General features: G+C 51.1%; 1 protein-coding gene across 5 annotated transcripts in view; it reads left to right on the forward strand.

Moving 5' to 3' along the window:
* SNRK (SNF related kinase) overlaps positions 1 to 22,086 on the forward strand; it is a 40,304-nt gene extending 18,218 nt beyond the window's left edge. For all 5 annotated transcript variants that reach the window (XM_054594628.1, XM_054594629.1, XM_054594631.1 and 2 more), the window contains 4 exons: positions 10,514 to 10,655; positions 12,274 to 12,486; positions 14,442 to 14,576; positions 18,167 to 22,086. In XM_054594628.1, the coding sequence (XP_054450603.1) occupies positions 10,514 to 10,655; positions 12,274 to 12,486; positions 14,442 to 14,576; positions 18,167 to 19,391 (1,715 nt within the window). In that variant the 3' untranslated portion in view covers positions 19,392 to 22,086. The remainder of the gene's footprint in view (positions 1 to 10,513; positions 10,656 to 12,273; positions 12,487 to 14,441; positions 14,577 to 18,166) is intronic.
* The last annotated feature ends 1,678 nt before the right edge of the window (positions 22,087 to 23,764 follow it).

Consider the following 23,764-nt stretch of genomic DNA (forward strand, 5'->3'; position numbering starts at 1 on the left):
AAGAACACACTGCCCTGACTGGTGGGGCTCAGTGGGTTGGCGTCGTTTGATTTCTGGTCAGGCCACAATCTTGGGTTGCAGGTTCAGTCCCCACCCTGGGCGCATATGAGAGGCAACCCGTCGCTGTTTCTCTCCCCCCACCCCGCTCCCACTCTCTAAAAACAAACAAACAAAATCTTCAAAACAAAACACGCAGACCTGCCTGGGCCCCACCCCTAGAGATTCTCTGTCGTCTTGGGTGAGGCCAACACTCAAAGCTTCCCTGGTGGATTGCATCCAGCCCTACCTGCTGCTGATGTAAACCCACGAATTCAAATGTTTTTAGTTATTAGAGGGGAAAAAAAGATTCCCAACGTTTTAATTGTAATGTTCTTTAAAGAAAAAGTGTTAGGGGAAAAAATTTTAAAAAGCTTCAAAAAGCGAACCAGAAAGTACATTTGTTTGCTGAAGCTGATGGTCGAGCTTAGTGCCCCCCCCCTCCAGCCCTTCTCCCTCTGGCAGTCACTCCCTGTGCTTATTTAGCAAGTGAAAAACCATTTCAGGGCCTTTGGGATTGTCCTGATGCTATTGCAGTTCCTGGAACTCCAAGCTAGATACCCCTCAGGGCCCTGTCCTGGCCTCTTCCCCGAGCAGCCCAGACTGTCCTGCCTTCCTCCTCCCACTGCCGTCTGTCCCCCGAGCTCTGGCCACAGCCCCCCGCCTCGGGCAGGGCTGCCTCCCCCGCCTCCAGAATCCCGTTCTCCGTCCGGATTTCGAGCAGGGCTGCGGTTTCTGAGGGCTCTCACTGCTGCTGAGTGCACAGGGCTTGGGTGTAAGTGCACCTCTCATCCTGCCTCCCAGACTCTGTGGGGCGACAGAGGTGTGCAGGGCTCATAACTGGAGGTCCTCTTTGAATACAAACCCAAAGATACTTTTCATCTACTTTTCAGACTGGACCCCAAGCCAGGAGTCGGGTTTTTCTTCATCTGAGGAGGTAGAAACCGGGCTGAAGGGCTCGCCAGTGTGTATCTTAGAAAGAAGAGAAGGGAGGGATTTCATTGGAAGCGCGTCTCTCTTGCCTCTGGTTCCTGCTGCCGCAGTGATCGGATGGCCACAGCTGCAGGTGACAGCGGGCCCTGGGTCCCCAGACTGAGGTGACAGTTTGAGCTGGCCGCCTTTCATAAAATAGTGCTCATCGGTTCCGCTGCTCTGCTCCCTCTGGTCTGTCCGTGCCACCCCTCTGTTGCAGAGCGATTTCAGCCAGCCCACGCTGGAGCCGTCCGGGGGCCGGGCGGTGAGGCCCTCAAGGTTGCTTCCCCGTGGCTCCCGACTTCTCTCTCCCACCGCCTCCTGTGGCTTGCTGGGCCCCAGCCGCGCTGCCTCCGGGCGGTCAGTCACACTGGCAGGCTCTGGCCCCTTCCACCGCCCCTCCCTCGTCCCCACCCCTCCTGGGGCCTGACCGCTCCTGTGCTGGGGGAGTGCCCCGCCCTGCCGTTCTCCTGCCCCAGGGGACTCTGTTATCTCCTTAGAACGGAGGTGGTAATGGTTCCTGCCTGCTGGGTCGTTGCACGGGTTAGGTGGGTGAGTGGTCCGTGGGACATGCTCATTCCTGGGCAGGGGCATCAGCCCGCAGGTGCCCGCCGGGCTGCCGCACGGTCCCAGCGCGCCCTCTGGGAGAGCTCACAGGATGAGTCTTGGCTCTGGGGTGCAGCCGCTGTCCCGGGGGCCTCAGGGTCTTCTGAGGTTCTGCCTTCCCCTTCGCCAGTTCGTGCTCAGGAGGATTTCTGCGGTGCTGGCTGCCTTGGGAAGGCCGGGAGGAAGGGCAGTCCTGGGACCTTTGCTCACGTGTTTTTCTCCCTCACGACTTTAGTTGTTTATCTTTCAGTGTTAGGTTATTTGTATTTAGGGACTAGGTTAACTTCTAAAATAGGCACTTTTCTGAGTGTGTGTTAAATGTTAGGTAGAAGGAAAAAATGAAAGTCCTGGTGTTTATTTGACACCTGGTTAGTTCCTGGATCTTCAGAAGATCTTTTTGAACCACCCCAAAGAGTCACTATTTTAATACAGGAAAACAGGGAGGGACCGAAACCACTTCCCTTCCCCTCAGATGGCTGCATAGGAAACCCCTGGGGAGCAGACCGCTTCGCGCCTGCTTGGGTCTTTAATGGGGGGTGGGGGGCTGGTGTGTGCGTGTGTGTGTGTGTGTGTGTGTGTTTCTGTTTCTGTTTCTGTTTCCGTTTCTGTGGGGGGTGGGGCGGTGCGGGCAAAACATAAACCTGTTGAAGAAAGTCTAGTTTGCAGAACAGAAAGTCAGTAGTTAGAGCGAATGTTTGCGCAGCAAACCTGGATTCCTGTTAGTCGGCATACACGCTGCTGCTCGGCCCCAGTGCCGGAGGGCCCGGAGGAGGCGCCGTGGTGTTCAGAGAACTGCCGCAGGACACGTGTGTCCACTGACACGCAGGGCGCAGTGCTTGCTCACCCTCTGAGCTCGCTCTGAGATGGCCCTGGTGGACCAGGCAGTCACAGTTTCTGGGGAACCCCTGTCCCCTCACATCAGGAAGTTGAACGGGTGGTCCTGGAGTTGTCCTGACTCCCAGAACGGCTTCTCCGGAGCAATAACATTAACGTGCAGTTAGTTCTTGGGTTTACTTCTTCCAAGGGCCGTGGCGTCTGTCTGCCAGGTCCTCACGAGTTAACGCCGGTGTGGGGAGAGCCGGCTGGGGAGCTGCACGCTGAGCCCCGCGCACCAGCAGAGATGGCGGGGTGGTGGGGGGCGGGCTCCGGGGGCTTGTCTCTCACGGGTCTTGCGTCTCTTGCTGTCATCATCCCATGTTACCCATCGTCTGTGTCACCTCCTTTGGTTTTGGAAAACGTTGACTTACCTAATTTATCTTGATTTATTAGTGATGTGTTTAAAATTACACACAGGAGAGCACACACCAGTGCCTGATTTAAGAGTTTAACATTTTAATTCAGAAGAATTTTAAACCTGGAACCTGTGGAGGCCTCAGGGTACTTGGCCGCGTCCGGGAAGCGGGGAAACAGCTGTGGCGCGAGGCCCTTTCTGTTGCTGCACAAAGACCTGGTGCAGGGGCGGGGGTGGTACGCAGCCGGGCACAGAGCAGGTACCCCGGTTTGCTGGATAAAAATAATAGAGGGTTGCAGACGGCTATAAAAAGAGGATGATAGAGTGCGGAGGGCACATGCCCGGGCTGCCTCTTCCCCTTGGAACTGGATGGGGCAGTGCCAAGGCTTGCGCATTGCAGGTGGCTCGTTTGTGCCCCTTGCTCAATAGCGAGGTCCCCGAGAGGGCACTGTGTGTGTGTTTATAGCTCGTCTGTGTCCTGTCATCGCCTGGTTTACAGGACAGGCCCTTCATGTTTGTTTAAATGAGAAAATATAACAGATGCACTAAAGAAATGGAAATTTACATTCTTCCAAACTTCTTTACAGAGCAGCGGGGGTTGTCTCCCCCCCATCCCCCCGCCCCCTGCCTACCCCCCGGGGGGCTCCTTGCCCTCTGTGCTCACGTGATCAGCCCATTTTCTTGCCTCCCCTGTGTCCGTGTAAGGAGTTCTGGACTCACCGTGGGTCTGACGAGAGCTGTGGTTCCTCTCTTTGGAGAGACGCAGGCGTGAAAGGGACCACCAGGAAGCCTTTCTCAGGAGGTATTTTTAAAAAGGTCTGACTCTGGAAAGGTACAAATTTGTACCTGATTTTTGCTTCACCAAGGTATTTAGAAATAGCTCGAGGGACTGTTCTGGTTATTTCAAGACAGGCCGAGCATCCAGACTGACCCTCTGGGAATGAGCCCGGGGTGGGTGATCGGGTGGCTCTGGTCCTGTGTCGCCAGCCCCCTGCGAGCCCTCAGGCTGGTCCTGAAGCAGGGAACTAGAGCTCCCGGGGCAGAGGCCAGCAGCACCACCCTGGGCCCCTGCCTAGACCCCCTGACGCCGAGGTGCTGCCCAGAAAGCAGCTTCAGCTGGAGGTTCTGTGGCCCCACAATCCGGCCCCCCTTTTTTTCTTTCATCACATTTTATAAAACTGTTAGGGATTGTTTTAAACGTCAGTGAGTTTAATTTTGAGTTTTCTAGATCCTTAAAGTTATTTGTGCTAAAAATTACGATGAAAATAATTGCAGCCGTAGCTCTGTGCACTACAGAGAGCTCGGTCCGTGGGTCCACGGGGGAGCCTGGCCAAGCCGGGGGGAGCCCCAGACCTCAGGCTGACCGTCGCTGTCTGAGCGCACGCAGAGCCTGGCCAGCTCTGCCAGCTCTGCCCGTCCCACACAGAGCTCTGTGGTCCTTCAGTTACTGTGCATGTGCATCACAACAGTCCGCTAAGCACAGCCGGTTCTTTATTTTTTGCAAGTAATAAATGAATGCTCTTGTAAGATAATTCAAATAATACAGGGGTCTGTTCAATAAAAAGTACCAGCTGCCTTTTGCTTGTCCCTCCCGGGCCCTCTCCTGCGCTTGGAGGCTGCCGTTTTTGTCAGCCCTGGCAGGCAGTGCAGCGACGCAGGTCGCACTGTGTGCTGACACCCCCTCAGAAAGGACCAGGTAGGAGCGTGGCCCACAGAGGAGAGAACGAAGGGGCGTAGGAGCCAGGCCAGGAGTACGTACCTTATTAAATGGCCAAAGTAGGATTTGAACCCAGACCTCTTCTGAAAGAGGTCCGACAACTGTCCGGCCTGGCTTACCTTCCCCTCTTGTCTGTCAAGGTCACTTCCCGCCTCGTGCCAAGGTCAGATTCCTCAAGCTGTTGGTGACAGAACGAACACTGAGTTGGAAAGGTGTCTTCTGCCTCTGGGGTTGGGGTTGGGGTTTGGGTTAACCTGTGCAGGCCCACAGCGTGGGACTGATAGCCTTTTGACTCCTTGAACTTTTTCCTGTTTTCTTTTGACTTGTAAGAGAAGTTTACACAAGGCCCTCAACAACTAAAACAAACTGCAGCCTCGTCCCCCCAACACACCAGGCACTTCTTACTCCCTTTCCCCTCTCAGCTGTTATCTGAAAGGCATGGATAACCCCACACGGCCCCTGTTCCCTACCCCTCCCTCTGCTGCAGCTGCTGTTGGGGGGCGCTGCGCATTCGAGGCCCTCGGAGTCACGGGGAGAAACAGGAGAACACCTGCAGCTGCAGCCGATGCTGAACCACCAGGTGGCCCAGCACAGCAGCTCCCGGGACCATGCGGGGAGACCTCAGGGAAGATAAGTGTCAGTGGGGGCCTTTGAGGACTCTGAACGCAGGATCTGGCAGGATTGGCAGGGTCCCCCTGATCAGGACGTCAGAGAACCCGCAGAATGTAGAGTCTGGATGTCTCCTAAGTTTTGGTTGCGTGGAGTTGCCGCTGACCAGGCTAGAACTCGAACAGGGACGGGGGACGGGGGACAGGTAGGTTTGGGTGAATGATGATGAGCGAGTTTGGGCAGCGTTGATTTTCAAAGTCCCAAGGGGTGCTCAGCCCTTAAGTGGACACGGGTCTGGGGAAGGCATTTCTTGAAGTAGAGATAACAGTGCTTACACTTGCTTTTTTTAAAGAGGAGAAACAGTTCCTTGTTAAGGAATAAAACTTTGCTCCTAACTAGAATGTTGATTAAACCAGGACTGTTAGATACATCCCGAAACAAAGACTTGTCCCGATTCTCCGTTCCTCTTCTGCTTTCCCTCTCACACTGTTAGTTTGGATCACCTGACGCTCTCTCCTTTCAGAAGGGTCTCTAGTCAAGTCCCTGAGGACCAGCCCCTGGTCTGGTTTGGGAAGAACCTCTGGGAACTAGGGCTCTGGCTGGTTTTGACTGCAGATGAGCAGATCTCACTGTGCAGACAGGAATTCCCGTCAGGAGACCGTAGACATCAGGTTTCCGAGTGCCCTACAGGAAACAAAGGTCCTGGGCTTTATCCTAGAAACCGGGGGGCCCACACGCGTCCACCGCAGCCCTTGCTATTCTGAGAACGCGTGGCCTTTGATATTAGTGTGGGTCACATGCCAGTTACTGGTGACCACAGTTGGAACTGAAAAGTGGCTGCAGAAGTCCTGCCGCTTGTCCCTGGTGGAATGGGCTGGTCCCACTGCGTCTGCAGTGGCTTTAGAACATTCTCTTCCTAGGGCCTCTCCCATGACTCATGGCTACACTGATAAAAGAGACAAGAATAGAGGTTTCTACCTAAAACCTTTCCTCCCAGTCTTCCCACTGTTATTACTGTCTACACCCTGTTCTTTCTTTGCGCAGTCTAGATAACACACTTCAGAAATGGCTTTTAGAAAGATCAGCAGTCACCACATCCTGGCACCTGACTCCCTTTGACAATTACTCATTAGCACGTTCTTTTGTTTTCATGGAGCTCTACCGTTAGCCTGCCTAAAGTGAATTTTGTAGTGTAAACTCCACCCCTAACATTTGAAATAGCCTCATTCAGCTGCGTTGTAACTGGACCTACAGAATGATAGCTGGTGAGACATCAGGGCTCAGTGTTGTCTTATTCCCAGCGAGCTTGAGAGCCACTTTGGGGGGCCAGCCGCTCCCACCCTTTACGCTAACAAAGACATCAGTACCTCTCCACCCCTTCCCGCAGTTCCATGAGCTGGGAGGTTTTTTTTCTTTAACCACAGAAACTGTATTTATTATGATATTTTCTTTATCCATTTTTATTAACCAAGAATCTATAGCTAGGTCTGAAATCAAAACATCGTTCAAATAGTATCAACATTAAGTTTGATTTTTTTCAGATGGTTGATGCCTATTAACCTGTGCACCTTTCATGTAAATAGAGAATTCCTTTAACATTTTTGAAAAATGAAAATACTGTGAAGTCCTTGTTCCCTGCGCCTTCTCCCCCGCCCCCGTTACGGACTCAGTGGATCCCTGTGGTCCTAGGACCTCAAGCTGAGCCCATGATCTGTACCTGGGCAGTTTGGAGTTTTATTAGCAAGTCTTTTTTTAACGGGAAAAGATAATTAAAAATATCCACTAAAATGAATTTTTATTAAGACAAGTACCACCTCCCTCCCTATTTGTGGGGGAACGTGAGTAATGGATGGTCCTTCTTCCTCCCGTTCTTAGCGCTGTAACACCAGCTGCCTGGTCCGGGGGGCCCAAGCTCCTGAGTCGCCGCCACCTCTATTTTTCCCACCTGTATTACTAACATGCCCTCTCTATTCCTCTATCCCGTCTCTGAATTTTTCTTCCCTCTGTTGGCTTCGTGCCTTCTTGAGTTTCCCTGCTTTCTGTTTCTGCTACCCCGTCTCTTTCTTGCAGACAGTGGGGCGCTGGAAGGGCGGGGCGTCTGCGAGTGCGTCTCGTCCCCTGCGCGGCGCCAGGGCCTGGCTGGCTGCATGCGTGTGTGGTAGCCGCAGCGGCCTCCCCGTCGCTCCCTGGGTCCCGCCTCCGCCCCAGCACCGCACCTGGCTTCCACTTGAACCCCGCCACACCCACAGCCGCGCCCAGAGGGAGCAGGTCACCGTTACTGTCCCCCTGTTACAGACGGACACGTTTTCATATAACTTGGTTAAAGTCATACTTGTGTTTGTTTAGGGACACTTTTTATCTCTTTCCTTTGGCCCTTAGGATGAAAAAAGTAAAATGATTCAAGGACAAAAAGTGGAGTATGGAGAGAAATAAAAAGTCTGCAAAATAAGTAAATGGAATCAGTGGCCCCCGAGTAATCCTGTTGTCTCGGGCAGAGGACTGTTCACCTTCTGAAAAAGCCCGCCCTCTTAGTGACAGTGCTGTCCCTTCCAGTTTAGTGCTTTGATCATGTCACTGTGTCTCCTCGTTTCCCAAATGTACGTGTTTCCACGTCACAGGTTCCCGGGGCCCTCACTGGAAACAGTGCGTGTACTTGCTGTGGCTTCATTTTTTAGCTCTTCCAGTCAGTCGTGCCTCGCTCCCTCACAAGCAGAGGGCACTGGTTTGCTTGGGCCAATGGTCCTGAGGAGAACACTTCCAAATAGTTGGACTTCCTTGTTGCCGTTGAGGTTAATATTTAACAGGGCAGGAACGTATTCTTTAACCAAATAAGGATTTGGGGTAATCATTCGTCGATATTTATATTAGTCATCATATTTTTAAACCGTCTGTTTCCTGCAGTTGCCTGCCAGATATCACCTCCAGTTCAGCATCGAGGCAAAGTGAACACCAAGCTGTTTTAGCCGCAGTTGAAGTGTGAGGTGGCAGAATAAATCACGTAGCCAAGTTCATTGTATGAAAACTGATTTTGTAGGATGTATATGGAGCAATATGAATTTATTGTACCTCAAATACAATACACATTCATGGTATTCATGGTTAGGTTTTGGTAGAGTAGTAAGTAGTGTTAGACATTGTCAATATTTTAACAACAAAAGGGAAATTATATTTTAACCCTGATTTTTGTGTTTACACACTTTTTTGGTAAGCCATGTAAGGCACCCCTTCCTTGGGGAGGAGATAGCCGCACGTGCGCTGTGAATGCAGACTTGGTGAAAAGCCCCTCCTTGTGTAAGGAACATTAGTGAGAAGGCGGGTTTACGTTACGGTTGATTTCCAGAATATAACTATGTTGTAAAATAGGGACACATGCATCAAAGGGAGAATAACTGTCACTGCCGCTTGTTCAGAGAGTTGGGGCAGGCGACTGAAAGGAGCAGGCTCAAGCTGTGCCACAGAGGGTTGAAGGTAAACACCAGCCTATGTAAATTTCCTTTAAAAATCTCACTAAGGGCCTGCTGGGTAGTGCACTCTTCTCACCAGTGGTTAAGGAGTGGGGCCGCCAGCCACGTCACTCAGGGTGTCGGACCCGAATGGGGACGCCCGCTGCGTTCCCAGGTCCCGGGAAAGAAACGCGAGCCGCCGACTGGAACGGCGCGCGGAGCCAGCGGGCTGTCCCGGAGCAGGAGGGCCGACCGTAATTCCTGTGTCCGGCCGGCGGTGCCAAGCAGACCGCTCGGGGACCCTGCCGGGCCGAGGGTTTGGGCTGAGTGAGTCTCAGGTCCCTTTCATTCTCCTTTGTATAAATGGTTTAATTTCAGTAGACTTTTCCATCTGCTTCGTTAATTTCCACTGGAGCATCCTTCGTAAAAACTATCGTACATATGAAAAACAACAACGTGTGTAACTTCTGGGTGTGTGTGCCTTTACTACCCTCTTTGTTTTGTTTGGACCAAGGAAAAGGTATTTTCTGAACAAGTTTCAATTCTCTTGGAAAATAGCATGGACCCTACATTATCTGGGGCGTTGACACTTGCGGGAGAACGGCAGCCGGGGGTGAGCTGGTGCGGTCACAAGGGCCACGCGGCCGCTCCTCCGCGCTCTGCTCAGCCGCCTGTGGGCGAGAGAGCTGCTTGAGTTCAGTTCTTGTGTGAATGTTTATATAATCATGTCTATACTTTAGTTTTTGGAATGAACTAATTTATAGGATACCCTTCCTAATTGGACTTACTCTTTTTTCATCTGTAAAGGACATCATTTTTCCACCTGATGGATGGCTTTGCTTTTCATGTAACAGCAAGAAGTAAGGGGTTGTTTGCATTGGTAGGAGTTAGTTTATTCCTAGAGTTGGGAGGGTCCTCAGAGGCCAGCTAGTCCAGCCTCACAGTCAGTGCAGGGATGCCTCCTGCAGAGGGTGAGACAGATGGTCGCCCGGCCTTTGCTGGGATACTTCTAGCGACGGGAAACTCACTACCTTTCCCAGTGTTTTAACAGTTCTATTAGGTAGGTCCTGCTGTTTTTAAGCCAGAGTGTGCCTTCCGGTTATTTATACCTACGGTCCTAGTTCTGTCCTCTCAAATAATATGTAACCAGTCTTTTTCCTCATTGACAGCCCAGGAATATTTCTCTCCCCTTCAAGCTTTAATTTTTTCATCTGTAAAATGCCCTGACTGATATGGCTCAGTTTGTTGGATGTTGTCCTGCAAAGTGAAAGGTCCCGGGTTCGATTTCCTCTCAGCACGGCCTGGGTGGTGGGTTCCGTCTCCGGAAGGGGTGTGTACGAGAGGCAACCAATCAATGTTTCCTTCTCTTTCTCCCTTTCCCTCCCCCTCTCTCTAAAAGTAAATAAATCTTTAAAAAAAAAGATCGTGAGTTACCAGATCTGGTTATCTCACCAGGACCGAGGTGAAGATCCACTGAGATAATTGTGACCTTAGGCAAAATCCTTTTCTCGTCTCAGAGCATTAACATCTTAGTTTTATCGCTGCTGTGTGATGTAACGGGAAACAGCTGTGCCTGTCCTCAGCCTGGCAACCTTAATAGGTACTTTCCAGTTGATGTCCTTGCGATTAACAAATGAATTAATTCATCTCTTCATTAAACACTTACTGCCCATTCACTATGTGCCTGGCACTTGCTTGGGCCTTAAGTGAATAGAAAAATAGTGAACAAGACAGAGACCATCTCAGCCTTAGGGGGGCTTTTCTTTCCTAGATCTTTTTACCTTGAGATATCAGTGCTTTTGGTTGTTCAAACTAAAATGATACCGTAAGTCTACATGGACTCTAGTGCTTTTGGCGTTCTGACCGGTCAGTATTTAACAGTGTGTCTCTGACGTGCAGATATATGGAGCCTGGGAGTGATCCTTTTCATGCTGGTGTGCGGGCAGCCCCCCTTCCAAGAGGCCAATGACAGCGAAACGCTGACGATGATCATGGATTGTAAATACACAGTCCCATCCCACGTGTCGAAAGAGTGTAAAGAGTAAGTAAAAAAAAGTATGTGGGCATCCCGGTTCATCGACTTTTTGAACTTAATATTTCTGCTCTTGTTAAGTGTGTTGAGGGGAGTTAACCCCAGAATATGATTTGAAACTTTAATAGCGTACAGAATATATTATTTTATTTCTTAAATATGTCAGCTTTTAAGAAACTCAGAACATGCATCTTCAGTCTCCAGGAGTGGGGTTTACTTTTCACGTGAAATGAGACATTACCACGAGAACCACTCCCTGCATCAGCAAAAAGTGCAACCACCCGGAAGTGTTGCAGAGTTCCCGAGGAGAGTTTGTAGACCATCAGCACACCATTTTAGGATTTACAGAGTGTGTCTCACAATTTTACCCACACCCCCTTCCCCCCCAGTTGCTAAAGGCTCTGTTTTGGTGTATGTGACTGCGGGAAGCCAGCAACCAAAAGTAAACTCAAGTTGATTTATTTGAAATTAAAGTACTGCATAGCAGTGTGATATGTGCAGTGAGAAATACAATGGAATAAAGGGACTGTGGGAAGTTCCGTATTTCATTGACATTGGGGGTGATATTTTTAAGTGAGCTCGGCTGAGATTATAGCTACTGTGCTTAAGGATTTTGCTGCAGTAACACAGTTTTGAGTTTCTCCCATCAGCTGGTAGCTGCCATGGCGCCATGTGGGTATTAGACTTACTGCGGGGGATCCCTTTGTGATGATAAAAATGTCTAACTACTATGCTATACACCTAAAACTAATATAATATTGACTGTCAACTGTAATTAGGAAAAAAGGGAGAGAAGGAAACCTGAGAACCTGAAGAATTTTCTTTCTCCAAGTAGAGCCCCGCCTTAGGCCACGTGGAGGATTGTTAAGAATGTGGACCTTCAGTCTCTCTGGATTCAGATACTAGCCTCTCCCTTTACTAGCAGTGTGAGAATGGTAGGTTTTTTCTTTAGGTTTTTCTAAAAACGAGTTAATGCACCTAAAGCTCTTAGCTCAGTCCTTAGCACAGAGGACGCACTTGCTGCGACTCTCGGCAGCGGTGATGCCTGTGCCCTCGCTGCTGCTGCTCTCCGTCCCAGGAAGCGGGGCGCCCATGTGTGCGTGGGGCGCGTCTGTGACTCATGGAGTAGCTCCACGGCCCCCGCCGAAACACTGGCGCCTTAATGTGTTCTTTTACACTGAAGTGTATGTTATTCACAAATACTTTTAAAAATGTGTCTGCAATAAAAGGAACACATCTGTACCTGTTGTCCAGCGTAAGAAATCGAACAGTTCGAATAGCTTAGAAGCCTCCTGTGTCTCCCTCCGGGAGGAATTATCTTTAATAATCATAGGACTGTACAGTTTTCTACTTTTTCCTGTGTCAATTTTGCTAAGATACGTTTTCCAAGAAACTCATTCATTTTATCCCAGTTGTGAAATTTCGTGGCCTCGAGTATTTATAATATCCTCATATTTTTTAAGTCTAAAGTCTGTAGGTGGGGGTGTGGCCCTTTTTCACTCCACAATTGCCCCTTTTTGTCTTCTCTCATATTTGTCCCGAGCAGTCTTTCCTGAGGTGTAGTACTTAGTCTTTTCCCGAAAACGACCTCTGCTTGTGTTAACGGTGGGTTTTCTTCCCTCCGCAGCCTCATCACCCGGATGCTGCAGAGAGACCCCAAGAGGAGGGCCTCTTTGGAAGAGATCGAAAACCACCCTTGGCTCCAGGGGGTGGACCCTTCACCAGCCACCAAGTACAACATCCCCCTCGTGTCGTACAAGAACCTCTCGGAGGAGGAGCACAACAGCATCATCCAGCGCATGGTGCTCGGGGACATCGCGGATCGCGACGCCATCGTCGAGTAGGTCGCCGCTCACCCGTGCGGGGCCGCCGGTGCGGGCTCCTGGGATGGCCCTCTCTGTCCCTGCCAGGGCCTCTGGACACTGTGTCGTGGATAGTGATCCCAGCTGGCAGGGTTATGTCATTAATCTCTGGAGTTCCTGGCCCAGGGCCTGGCTCATAGGTTTTGCTTCTTTGTTTTTATTCTTGTAATGTGACCACGGAGCATGTCATTGACGGCCGTGGCCTTTCTCCTCCTGCTGGGCTGATTGGGACGGGCTGCTTTGTATCCCAGCACATGCCTTGTCCGTAGCATGTCCTCTTTATTCCTGTGTCCCCCACTGGTTCCCACATGGAGCAGAGGGAATGGGGCAGCCCCTCACGTCGCCTAAGTCAGGGGCCGACACGTGAGACCAGCCACACTTTGATGGAAGCAGCGTTTTAGTGGGGCCGCGGCGATGCCCGTCCGCCCGCGTTCTGTCCACGGCTGCGTTGTGTGACCGTGTCCAAGCGTTTGAGAGAGAGACCGCACGACCCACGAAGCCTAAAATATTTACCCCGTGGCCCATAAGAGCCCCTGCCACCATGACCTGGGACCCATGAGCTTCACAAGTTGTTAATTAAGTCCTTTAACACCAAAGAAGGATTTCATAACCTAAGAAGTTTGGAAATTCTCTGTTTTTTAACATCCTAAGAAGTTTGGAATCAAGGATGCGATGCAGTTGCTTTGTTTTAACATTGATTCATTTCCATAAGAGGTCTGTCCTATCTGTAAAAACATGACACATTTCCACAAATGAAAAGTCAAAAGTTAGTTAACCTGTTGAAGCAGCTGGGTATGAGGGAAAGGGTATCTTGCCAAGGACACGCACTGTAGGAACATGTAGGAAATGATTTTTTGTTTTTTGCATGGATAAAGGCTATTTTTGTCTCCCTGCATCAGCTTAATGATTTTAGCTTAAATAAATACCTGCCACGGTGTTGTGGAGCTATTTATTCATGTACATTCAGTTATAAATCCAAAAGGAGCCGTCTTGTGTGGTTCAGGAGGCTCCATGTGCCCCGAGGGAAGCGGGAGTGGGACCCCGGGGCTGCCCCCCACCAGGGTCACCTCCCCTTTGGTGAGTGCTGCCTGCGTTCGGAGGTCATGTTGTCGGCTCGCCCTGGCCTCTGTGGCACCTTGTGCTCAGCCCGCCCGGCCCCATTAGGCTGTGGCCCCACGTCCACGTGGTGAACAGCGATCCCCACATTGCTGCTTTCCTAAGTGTTCTTGTCGTATTTTCACTAACTGCGGACAGTTCCTGAGGAGCCCAGTTGCGTGTTTCTGGGCCTCATGCATCCTGTGGCACTCTCGTGTATTGCAGGCCGGGCCACGCGCCCCGGGGGCCTTACGCCCCCTGCAGCCCCGCAGCCCCCAGCCCCGGGCCTGCGGGCTGGGCTCACACTCGAGCATTACTTTTGAAATGGATGAGCGAACGCAGGGACAAAGTGCTGCTAATGACAGGCTGGCAGTTACATGAACATTCATCAATGCCCGAGATTCCGGTAAATGCCAAGAGAGCGTGAAAGTGAAAACTTCCCCTGGCGTTGGTGGTTGGTATTAGTGTTACAGTGCGCGTTCCTGTAACTCGTTTCCTGCTCCCGATGGGAGCGGCTGGCCAGCCCACGAGGGAGCGCTGACGCCCAGGTGGGTGGGAGCTGTGGGTCCCGTGTGCGCTCGGAAGGCCTGAAACTGACACCCCCTGCTGCCCTCAGCATGTTGGCTTTTTCTTAATATTTCTATACAGTTATTTTTTAGAATTTCAGGAGTAATCTTAAAATACTAGGGTTGTTTTTTTCCTTGTTTGTGATCTTGCATAATTTAAAAAACTTTAAGTCATTGGATTTCCTTTGCTTGTACTTTTAAAAAAAGAAAAACAGTTTGGCTTGTAAAAAACCTGCTGACATGGCTTGCGTGCGCTCTCCTGTTTCCCCCAGAGCCCTGGAGACCAACAGGTACAACCACATCACAGCCACGTACTTCCTGCTCGCTGAAAGGATCCTGAGGGAAAAGCAAGAGAAGGAGATACAAACCCGATCTGCAAGCCCCAGCAACATCAAGGCCCAGTTTAGGTGAGAAAAAAAAATCTTCCCTGCTTTTAGTAAGTTACTGTTTTGAAATAGTGAACTTTGGTTGGTTGGTTGGTTGGTCAACGCGAGAGGGCAGATGGACAGTGATGGCGGCCTCGTGGGAGAGGCCATGCGTGGGCTCTCCGTGTGTGCGTGCGTGTGCACGTGGCGGGGGCTCAATTCTTTGTCACCAAGGATGCCCTGCCCCCGGGCTCAGGGTGGCCGCCGGCCTGGCCAGGAACACACGCTTGGAGAGGCGGTCTCAGGCCAGGGTGTCTGTAGTTATTTTCATTAAACTCTTCTAGGCCTGACATGTATTAATGTATTCTTTTCTTTAATTTTTTTATTCCAGGAACAAGGCCAAATTTTTCCTCAGTTATTTGAAATAAATTTTTAAAATAACAAGGCGTTTCTGGGCCCTGATGTTATCTCAGGATTTCAGGGTTTGACAGTCCGATCAGCTAGCGGGCTGATTGGCCGCTGGGCCTTGGGAAGCCACTTCAGTCTCTCTGTGACGCAGCTTGGTGGTCTGCGGGGCGGGAGTAGGGACGCCGACCGCCTCCGGGGGTGTGGTGAGGGGCCAGCGAACTGCGATCTGGGAAGGACTCCCGGCCTGGCTCCCTGTGTTTGCTGCTGTCATCACAGGAATATGCCACCACCGCCGACTTCCTCCCCTTCCCTCCCTTTCCTGAACTCTCCCCTTCCTCCCCCTCCGCCCCCTCCCCCTCCCCAGTTCCTTCTCTTCTGCCATGTTAGCTTTCCATTTGAAATCAGAGCACAGAAGAGTTACTTTTTTTGCATCCTCATTATGAAATGTATTTAGAATTCATGTCCAGATAAAGTAACTCGCACAACTAGAGTGATTCAAAAACCAAAGGCTGCTCCCAATTCTGAGTAATTCTCTACTCGCACATCCAACCGTGTATGAATATATGTGTATGTGGATATGCAATTATCATTTAAAAGAAGAAGAAAACCACTGGATTTTAAATTAGTTGCAGTCAGCTTGCCATGTGCGTGTGGCTGCTTGGGCTGGGGCGACAGAGAACAGAGAAGGGCCCTGGGTGGCTAAAGAGGAAAGGGTCAGAAGTCTGAACTGGGCCCGGAGTTTCGGAGCTTTATGTGTGTCCTGGACGCATTCCTCCATAGTGAAAACTAGGCCCACGGCCCGGCGTCTGCTTGGAAGAGGCCTGCGCCCCAGGGAGCCGGGGACCCCTTGGCGTGAGACAGACCAGGAGCGGGGCTCTGAGGGTCGGCCAACCCAGCCCTGACCCGAGCCCTCTGGTGGGAGAGCACAGCCTTGGAGCGTCACCGCACGCCGGGCCCCCAGCTTGGGAGCCACCCCAGGCTTTGGGGGAAGGGGATATGTGGGTTTGAGCTGTTTTCTGTTCAGTGAGACAGAACAGAGCTCAATCTAAAGGGGGATCAAAGAGTAACCAAGTTAACTTGGTTTTACTTTCTTCTAGAACATGCAAAACCAACAGTAGCTATAAAGAAGTATCAGGGTCCTCCCCCCAGTTTTTCTTTTCCCCTCCTGGGGGTTCTGGGGCAGAGATGCCGTGAAGGCCTCTGTCCCCTCATGGCCTGGGGCCCACTGGCCAGTGGTGGCTGTCTGCTTACTTGCCTTCTCTTTATGTCACTGTGACTTTAATGTCAAAACCCTGGGCCTAACTTGGTCTGCTGCTGAGGGTGCCTTGTGGTCGCAGTGACTGGGACTGAGTCAGGAGGGTGGCGGTTAGAGCAGCAGTTCTTGCTCTGTGGGGGAGGGGTGGGCAGGAGCCGGGGTGAGCCAGCGCCAGAGAGTGGGCGCGCACTCTGGGTCTTGCCGACGTGGCAGGGGCCATGGCGTGGTCTGTCTGTCAGGAGAGGCCTTGTGAAGCCCCCGGGGAGCTGGCCTTGGCACGGGAGAGGCGCAGACCCGCTTCCTGCCAGGGACAGACTCGGCAGTGAGGAGAGCCACGCAGGCCCGGCCGAGGGTCCGTCCCGGGGACGCGCACTCATTCACTCGGAGGACTTCCGAAGCTGCGGAGAGATGCCGCTCCCGCAAGCACTCAGGCCGGGCGACCCGCATTGTCAGCGTGGCTCGCAGGCCTCGCTGGCTGGGGTGCTCCCCTCCCTCGCGACGAGCCGCACCCCCCTTAGCTTGGGCTGGGCAGACGTGTGCTCGGCAGCTGCGAGCCCCGAACAGTTCCACTCACGTAAACACGAGCCGTTGGTTCAGAAGTGGCTGGTAGTGACACTGCAGCGGTGGCCCTTCCCCGTCCTGGTTCTGGGGTGGGGACAGGAGGAGACCGGGGCCTTCTCCACGTCCGTGCCCCTCCCCGGCTTCTCCAGCGGACTGCGTGCTGCTCCCAGGGAGAGTCGGACAGGCTGTCAGCACCTCGCCCTCACGCCCCAGGGCTTCCCCCGGGGCTGCCGGGGGACCTGAGTGGCCACTCAGCCTGGACCACGAGGCTCAGTGGGGGCCGGGGCCGGTGGAGGACAGGGGACTCGCCTGGAGACGCTGCTTGACCTCAGCAGCGTTGTCGAACCCCAGCTTTTACAAACTGCTGAGCAGTGACCATGCAAACGGACCCACTCCACCCTCAAGAGAATACGGGGCTCCGAGTTGGGGGAGAGATGTCTGTTAAAATTCCTGTGAGTTTTATCAAGCTGTAGATTTAATTGGGTTTTATTTCTGGGATAACATAATTGGTGTGAAATGAAAATGTCAGTGTGGAAGTGGCTGTTTTAAGTGTGTCTGGCATCTGCTAGTCCCCTGGGCAGAGAGGACAGCTGAGAATTCCAAGATGTTTATTCAAAACAGGCCAGAGACCTCATCTTCCAAAGTCGCTGTCTTTGGCTACCGAACAGTGTTCTTGTTACTAGGTGCCTCCAGATGGGGGAATAAAATTAAAGTTTAAATAATAGTGGATTTTGCTGTCTAGTACTCTAGCATGGGCATTTAGACATATTTATATTTAGCTTATTGCATTTTTTAATTGGTGAAGAAGAGATTTATATTTGCCATTGTATGCTCATTCTTCAGTATTCTCATATTTAAATTCTTTGAACTATTTCTAATTATATTGGCAAACACCAGACTTTTTACACCATCCTCTAGTATTGGAGGCCTGGAAATTTCAGGTGAATTTTATTAGCAATAATACATCTCCAAAGTGTTCTGTTCCTCTGACCCAAAGGAACAGAACACTGTGGTGTTCGGGCTGCGACCATACCACCTGCCCGCGCCCGGTCGCCTGACCTCAGACGCTAAGCAGAGCGGCGCCTGGTCAGTGCTCGGATGGGAGGGCATGTGTGGTGTTCGGATTGTGCATTGGTGGTAACTCCCTTGTGCTTTTAAAAAATGTTTTTCTTGTGGTGTGAACTGTCGGACAGAAAAGAGTAGCCCTTTGCCCCTTTTCTGACAGCTGTGAGGGAGTTTTCTTCTTTCGGCCAAAAGCGGCAGGCAGCCCCAGCGTTGCAGCCACACCTGCCCGGCTGGTGTCCAGGAGATGCGCGGTCCGCGGGCTGTGCCCAGCCGGCTCCGTGTCAGGCACTTCCGCCGAGTCTGCATGGCATCACATGGCTTGTCTTTCTCCATCTTTCCACAGGCAGTCATGGCCAACCAAAATCGATGTGCCCCAGGACCTGGAGGACGACCTCACAGCCACTCCATTGTCCCACGCGACTGTCCCTCAGTCCCCTGCGCGGGCTGCCGACAACGTCCTCAACGGCCACAGGAGCAAAGGCCTGTGCGACCCTGCGAAGAAAGACGACCTGCCCGAGCTGGCTGGCCCGGCCCTCGCCGCGGCGCCGCCCGCCAGCCTGAAACCCGCCGCCAGCGGGCGGAAGTGCCTGTTCCGGGTGGAAGAGGACGAGGAGGAGGACGAGGAGGACAAGAAACCCATGTCCCTCTCCACGCAGGTGGTTCTGCGCCGGAAGCCCTCGGTGACCAACCGCCTGACCTCGAGGAAGAGCGCGCCGGTCCTGAACCAGATCTTTGAGGAGGGGGAGTCGGACGACGAGTTCGACATGGATGAGAACCTGCCGCCCAAGCTGAGCAGGTTGAAGATGAACATCGCCTCCCCGGGGACGGTGCACAAGCGCTACCACCGCAGGAAAAGCCAGGGCCGCGGGTCCAGCTGCAGCAGCTCGGAGACCAGCGACGACGACTCGGAGAGCCGCCGGCGGCTCGACAAGGACAGCGGCTTCCCCTACTCCTGGCACCGCCGGGACAGCAGCGAGGGGCCGCCGGGCAGCGAGGGCGACGGCGGCGGCCAGAGCAAGCCGAGCCCCGGCGGCGGCGGCGCGGACAGGGCCAGCCCGGGCGAGGGCGGCGCGGGCGGGGGCGGCGCTTCGGGCGGCTCTGGTGGCGCCCCCGGCGGCACCTCGGGCAGCGCGCGCCGCTGCGCGGGCCCCACCAACTCCAGCGCCACGCAGCTGGCGGCGCGCAGCGCCGGGGAGCTGGTGCAGAGCCTCAAACTCATGGGCCTGTGCCTGGGCTCCCAGCTCCACGGGGGCGCCAAGTACATTATCGACCCGCAGCACGGCCTGACCTTCTCCAGCGTCAAGGTCCAGGAGAAGTCCACGTGGAAAATGTGCATCAGCTCCGCAGGGAACGCGGGCCAGGCGCCCGCGGTGGGCGGCATCAAGTTTTTTTCTGACCACGTGGCGGCCAGCACGGCTGAGTTAGAACGGATAAAGAGCAAGAACCTGAAAAATAACGTGCTCCAGCTACCTCTGTGTGAAAAGACCATCTCTGTGAACATCCAGCGGAACCCTAAGGAGGGGCTGCTGTGCGCCGCCAGCCAGGCCAGCTGCTGCCACGTCATTTGACCGGGGGGGGCCAGGCCGCTGGACACTTCCTGCTACCTGCTCGGGGCGGTGAGGACCGCTCCCTTCACTGTTTCCTTTCCGGTTTTGCTCTTTTACAGCGGGCAATTATTTATTACTTTTTCATTTGTTCGCCTGGCGATGTGACAATGCATGGTCTTTGTGCATGCTGCTGCTAGACACTGCCTTTTCTTTTCCAGCCGAAAAGTCTATTGTATCATTTCTACATTCATAATTTTAATGTGGATGATCAGGAGTAAATTAAAATGTCTATTTGGAACCTACTATAAGTGGAGCACTTAGAAATTTGATGTTCCGCACTTAACCTAGAGAGAGAAAAAAAATGCTTTTGTTTCCTTGTTGAAAAATCTAAATTCCTGTCCTGACCTTCCTGTGACACGGAAACTCCGTGCTCTGAGGCACTCTGGTGTCCGAGACAGAACCAAAGCAATAACGGTGTGACGCCGACAGGCCTGCGGCCTGCGCGGAGAGCGCGCCAGCGTCCGCACTGGAACCTCGCTCCGGGATTTCAGCATACCCACACCTGTATGTCTTAAGCTATAGTGCGAAAAAAGGTTTGGGCTCTTAAAATGTAACTGAAAAAGTTATTCTTGTTTTGTAATAGGTGAGATAAAGTACTTAGATTTATAAGGCAGCTTTCCCTCTCGTGGTACATTACAAGCAGACAATCTTCTTTTGTAACGTGATAAAGTGAACTGATGCTGTCTTAACTCTAGTGATAGAGTGTGTGTCTGTTTAACAGAACAAAATGATGCTCTGTGTCAATTCCTTGCTGTAGGGCACAGCCCAGGGTTTCCTGGAAAACCACGTAGATAGAAGAAACTGTAGGGCCAACCATGGAAGCAAAGGCACGCAGAGGTAGGCGGGGTCAAAGCCCCATCAGTTTGGAAACCTGTCTGTGTGGCTTTTATTTCTAGGGGTTTGGTAGTGAGGCTGTCTCTTTTGTTATTTCCGTTTCACATCCTTTAGCTCAATTATCTGTGAACATTGGCTGATAAAAAATTCACACAAAAGGGTAGAATCCACACATACAGCAAACAAAAATGCACAAAGCCTGCTTTGTTTGTATTTGTTTGTTTTTTGCTGGAAGTGTTTTCACTTTGCCTTCCTGCCAAAACAATAATCAAAGAACTCTTGCTTTAAACTATTCCTGTACAAAGACTACTTCTGATCAGATAATCACCTTTCCTGACATTTTATTTGTAGGACACAGTATATTGCAGATTGCTGATCTTGGGAGGGGCCAGATGCTACTTTGTTATGCTGTGCCCTGGGGTCTTAAAAGCATTGCTCATCCACCTTCGTGACAGGACGTGGCTGGGCCCAGGGCCTTCCCACGCTCCTCCGCCTCCCGGGACGTCCGAGGCAAGAGCCTCCTGGTCACGGAGTGGGCAGAGCACCACAGGGCGGCGTTCCATTGGTCACGGTTGCTCCAAGTATACACTGATCTTGCTACGTTAGTATTCACATACTCTACTCAGAACTCTGAATTTCACTGTATACTTACTAAGCTAAGTAAAGATGATACTTAAAATACTTTTTACTTTCTAGACCTAGGCTAGATATGTTTTAAGCTATAGCACTAGTTCATTGTGATATTTATAATTGAAAGCTACAAGAATAGATGTGTGGGTGAAGCCATAGAACACATTTGCTTGAAATTCTTGAGCAGGGATCTTACAAAGGGCCAGAAATAAGATGTGTGGTTCACATAGATAGTGAGCGTAACATCTGTATTAAACGTAGGAGAGAAGTTTATAAAGGGCATTGGCAATAAACTCTTTGTTGCAGCTGTTTTCCAAGTAATGTAAATACTTTTTCCTGTGATTATGTATAGCCTTGGAATGGCACCTTTTAACCCATATGTGTTTGGTTTTCAATGGTTTTTTTATATTCAAATGTATATATGGTGCTCACTTTAGGATCAGCAGTGTTGACCATTTATGCTGCATTAGCTGTATTATAGCCTTATTAGTTGTGTGTGGTTGGTTGAGCCTCCGGGTATACAGATGTCCGTCTGAGTGGCGTCTTACTCATTTGTTCATAAGTGAATGGTTGTGCATGTGTTGTATGTCATAGTGTGTTGTCACATAAAAGGGAGGGAGCGAATAACCATTACATTAAGATAATATTGGACCAAACTACTTACTTGCTCTAAACAGTTTCTTGTACCCCTTAACCTGTCTTCAGAAGTTGCATAGAGTTACAGTAGTGTGTAAATTAAATATTGTGGACAATTAGTCTTGTATTTTTCTGTATGTGTGTGTATATATATACATATATGTGTATATATATAAAAAATTATGTACTTCTGGCAATTCTATCTGTATTTAAAGATGTGACAATCTTGACACCGATTTTCAGAATAGCCGTGAGACTGAATCAAAGGAAAGATATTCCGACGCGGTAAGAGTTGATGTGTGTTAAGAGGGTACAGAACAGAAGTATCAGCTGATTTGGTCAGTTGCTTCCACTGCTGGTTGACTTTCCTCATTGTGTAAACATTGACAGGTATGACAAATGGGAAAGAAATCCAAACAATAAAGTGGCATATTGGTGTTCAGCAATGTAAACCGTGTCCTGGGCTCTCTGTCTTCTCACCGATGCAGCCTCGTCTGTCGTCCCAGCCCGGGTGAGACGCAGCCTCCCGCGTGCTGCGCCCCTGCATCACCCCACGTGACCGGAAGGTCCAGTCCTGCTGTGATCAGTCTCGGGCGGCCCCAGCGCTGCCCAGTAATTATACTTTATTTCCCCACTCAGTCGGCTCTCCTCACTCACGGGCCCCCACGCTTCTACAAACTGAATAAACGGAAGCAATTAGGGCTGCGACCAGCTCCCACCTGCGCCTTCCCGCCTGCCGGGGTCCCCCCAGGCCCGCCCCCTCCTGGTATTGATCCCAAGGCCGATTCCTGCGCTGGCACCCCGACGCTTCGCCGCCATGAGGGAGGGGGCCACGAGGGTCTGTCGTTCTCTTATCGATCTTTGCTTCTCTACTGGATCATTCCTAACAGCAAGTAAGTCAAACACAAGCCATCCTCCTACCGCTCTCTGCAGCGGTGCCACATGGCTCTGTGCCCCTTCACTCTCGTGAACGCTTCCTGCCAGGCTTTTGCTGCAATCACCCCCCACAGTGACCTCCGTGAGCTAAAGCCAGTGGTCCATTTTTAAAAACAACTTGGAAATAGAATCCCATACCACCAATTAAATTGTACATTAAATCGTACAGTTCAATGGCTTTAGCAGATTCTCAGAGTTTGCAACCACTACTACAAACCCAAAAGGAAGTCTTGTAGCTATTAGCACAGTCTGCCTCTCTCCTCAGCGCCCCACCCTCCAGCCTCAGCCCCAGGCAACCCCTAATCCAGGGGTCAGTTTCAGACCCACGTTAGGGTTCAATAGGTTGATCACTTCCCTGCAAACGTCCCATTGTTCAGGAAGCTCCGTCTACCTTACTGCTCTTCCATCACTAGCGCCACATTCTAATTGCTGATCTTGGAATACCTGGCGGTTCAGCTCTGGATCCCTACTCTCTGCACTCAGTCTCCATCCCATGAAGTCTAACATCTATAGATAGAATCCGAAATACATTGAGCCCACTTTTCTGCCAGGAACACCAGATGCCCACTAATGATTTGACTTTGCTACTTGGATGTGTCTAGTAAGCACCTTAACTTTTCCAAAACTACTACTGGTCTTCCCCCTCCAACCCTTACCTGCTAATGCTCCCCCATCTTATAAATGGCAGCTCGAAAACTTCGTTTGTCTTGCACAAGCCCACAATCTTGGTGGTGGGCTTTACTCTCATCCCAACATCCCACCCATCCGCGAATCCTACTCGCCATTCAAAACTGACCCCTGATTGCCACGTGTTAGCCCTGGTCTGTGATCCTGGCGTCACTCGTCTGGACCAGTGTAAATGCCTCTTACAGGGTCTTGCTTTTGTTTGTTTTTCTTTGGCCTATTTTCCCTCCAACCGTTAGTGATCTTTTTCCCTGTATGTTGTGTTGAGAGGTGTTTAATTTCCAAATGTTTGGGATTTTCCACGTAAGTTTCTGTTCCTGCTTTCTAGTTTAATTCTATTTTGGTCAGAAATCATGCTTTGTATATTTTAAATCTTTTAAAACTTAGCATTGGACTTGTTTTATGGCTCAGCCAACGGCCGGCCTATGTTGGGGAATCTTTTCTTGTTTGAAAAGCGCTGTTGTTGGTAAAGTGTTTTATAGAACATACCAATTAGTTCATTGATAATGTTATTCACATCTTCTATATCCTTACTGATTTTCTGTCTTATATCAATTACCAAGAGAGGAATGCAGAAATCCTATTATTATTGTGGATTTATCTACTTCTTTTAA

Source organism: Pteronotus mesoamericanus, unplaced genomic scaffold (genome assembly GCF_021234165.1).
Source record: "Pteronotus mesoamericanus isolate MK-2021 breed Mesoamerican mustached bat unplaced genomic scaffold, CSHL_Meso_final scaffold_533, whole genome shotgun sequence".
Classification (NCBI taxonomy): domain Eukaryota; kingdom Metazoa; phylum Chordata; class Mammalia; order Chiroptera; family Mormoopidae; genus Pteronotus; species Pteronotus mesoamericanus.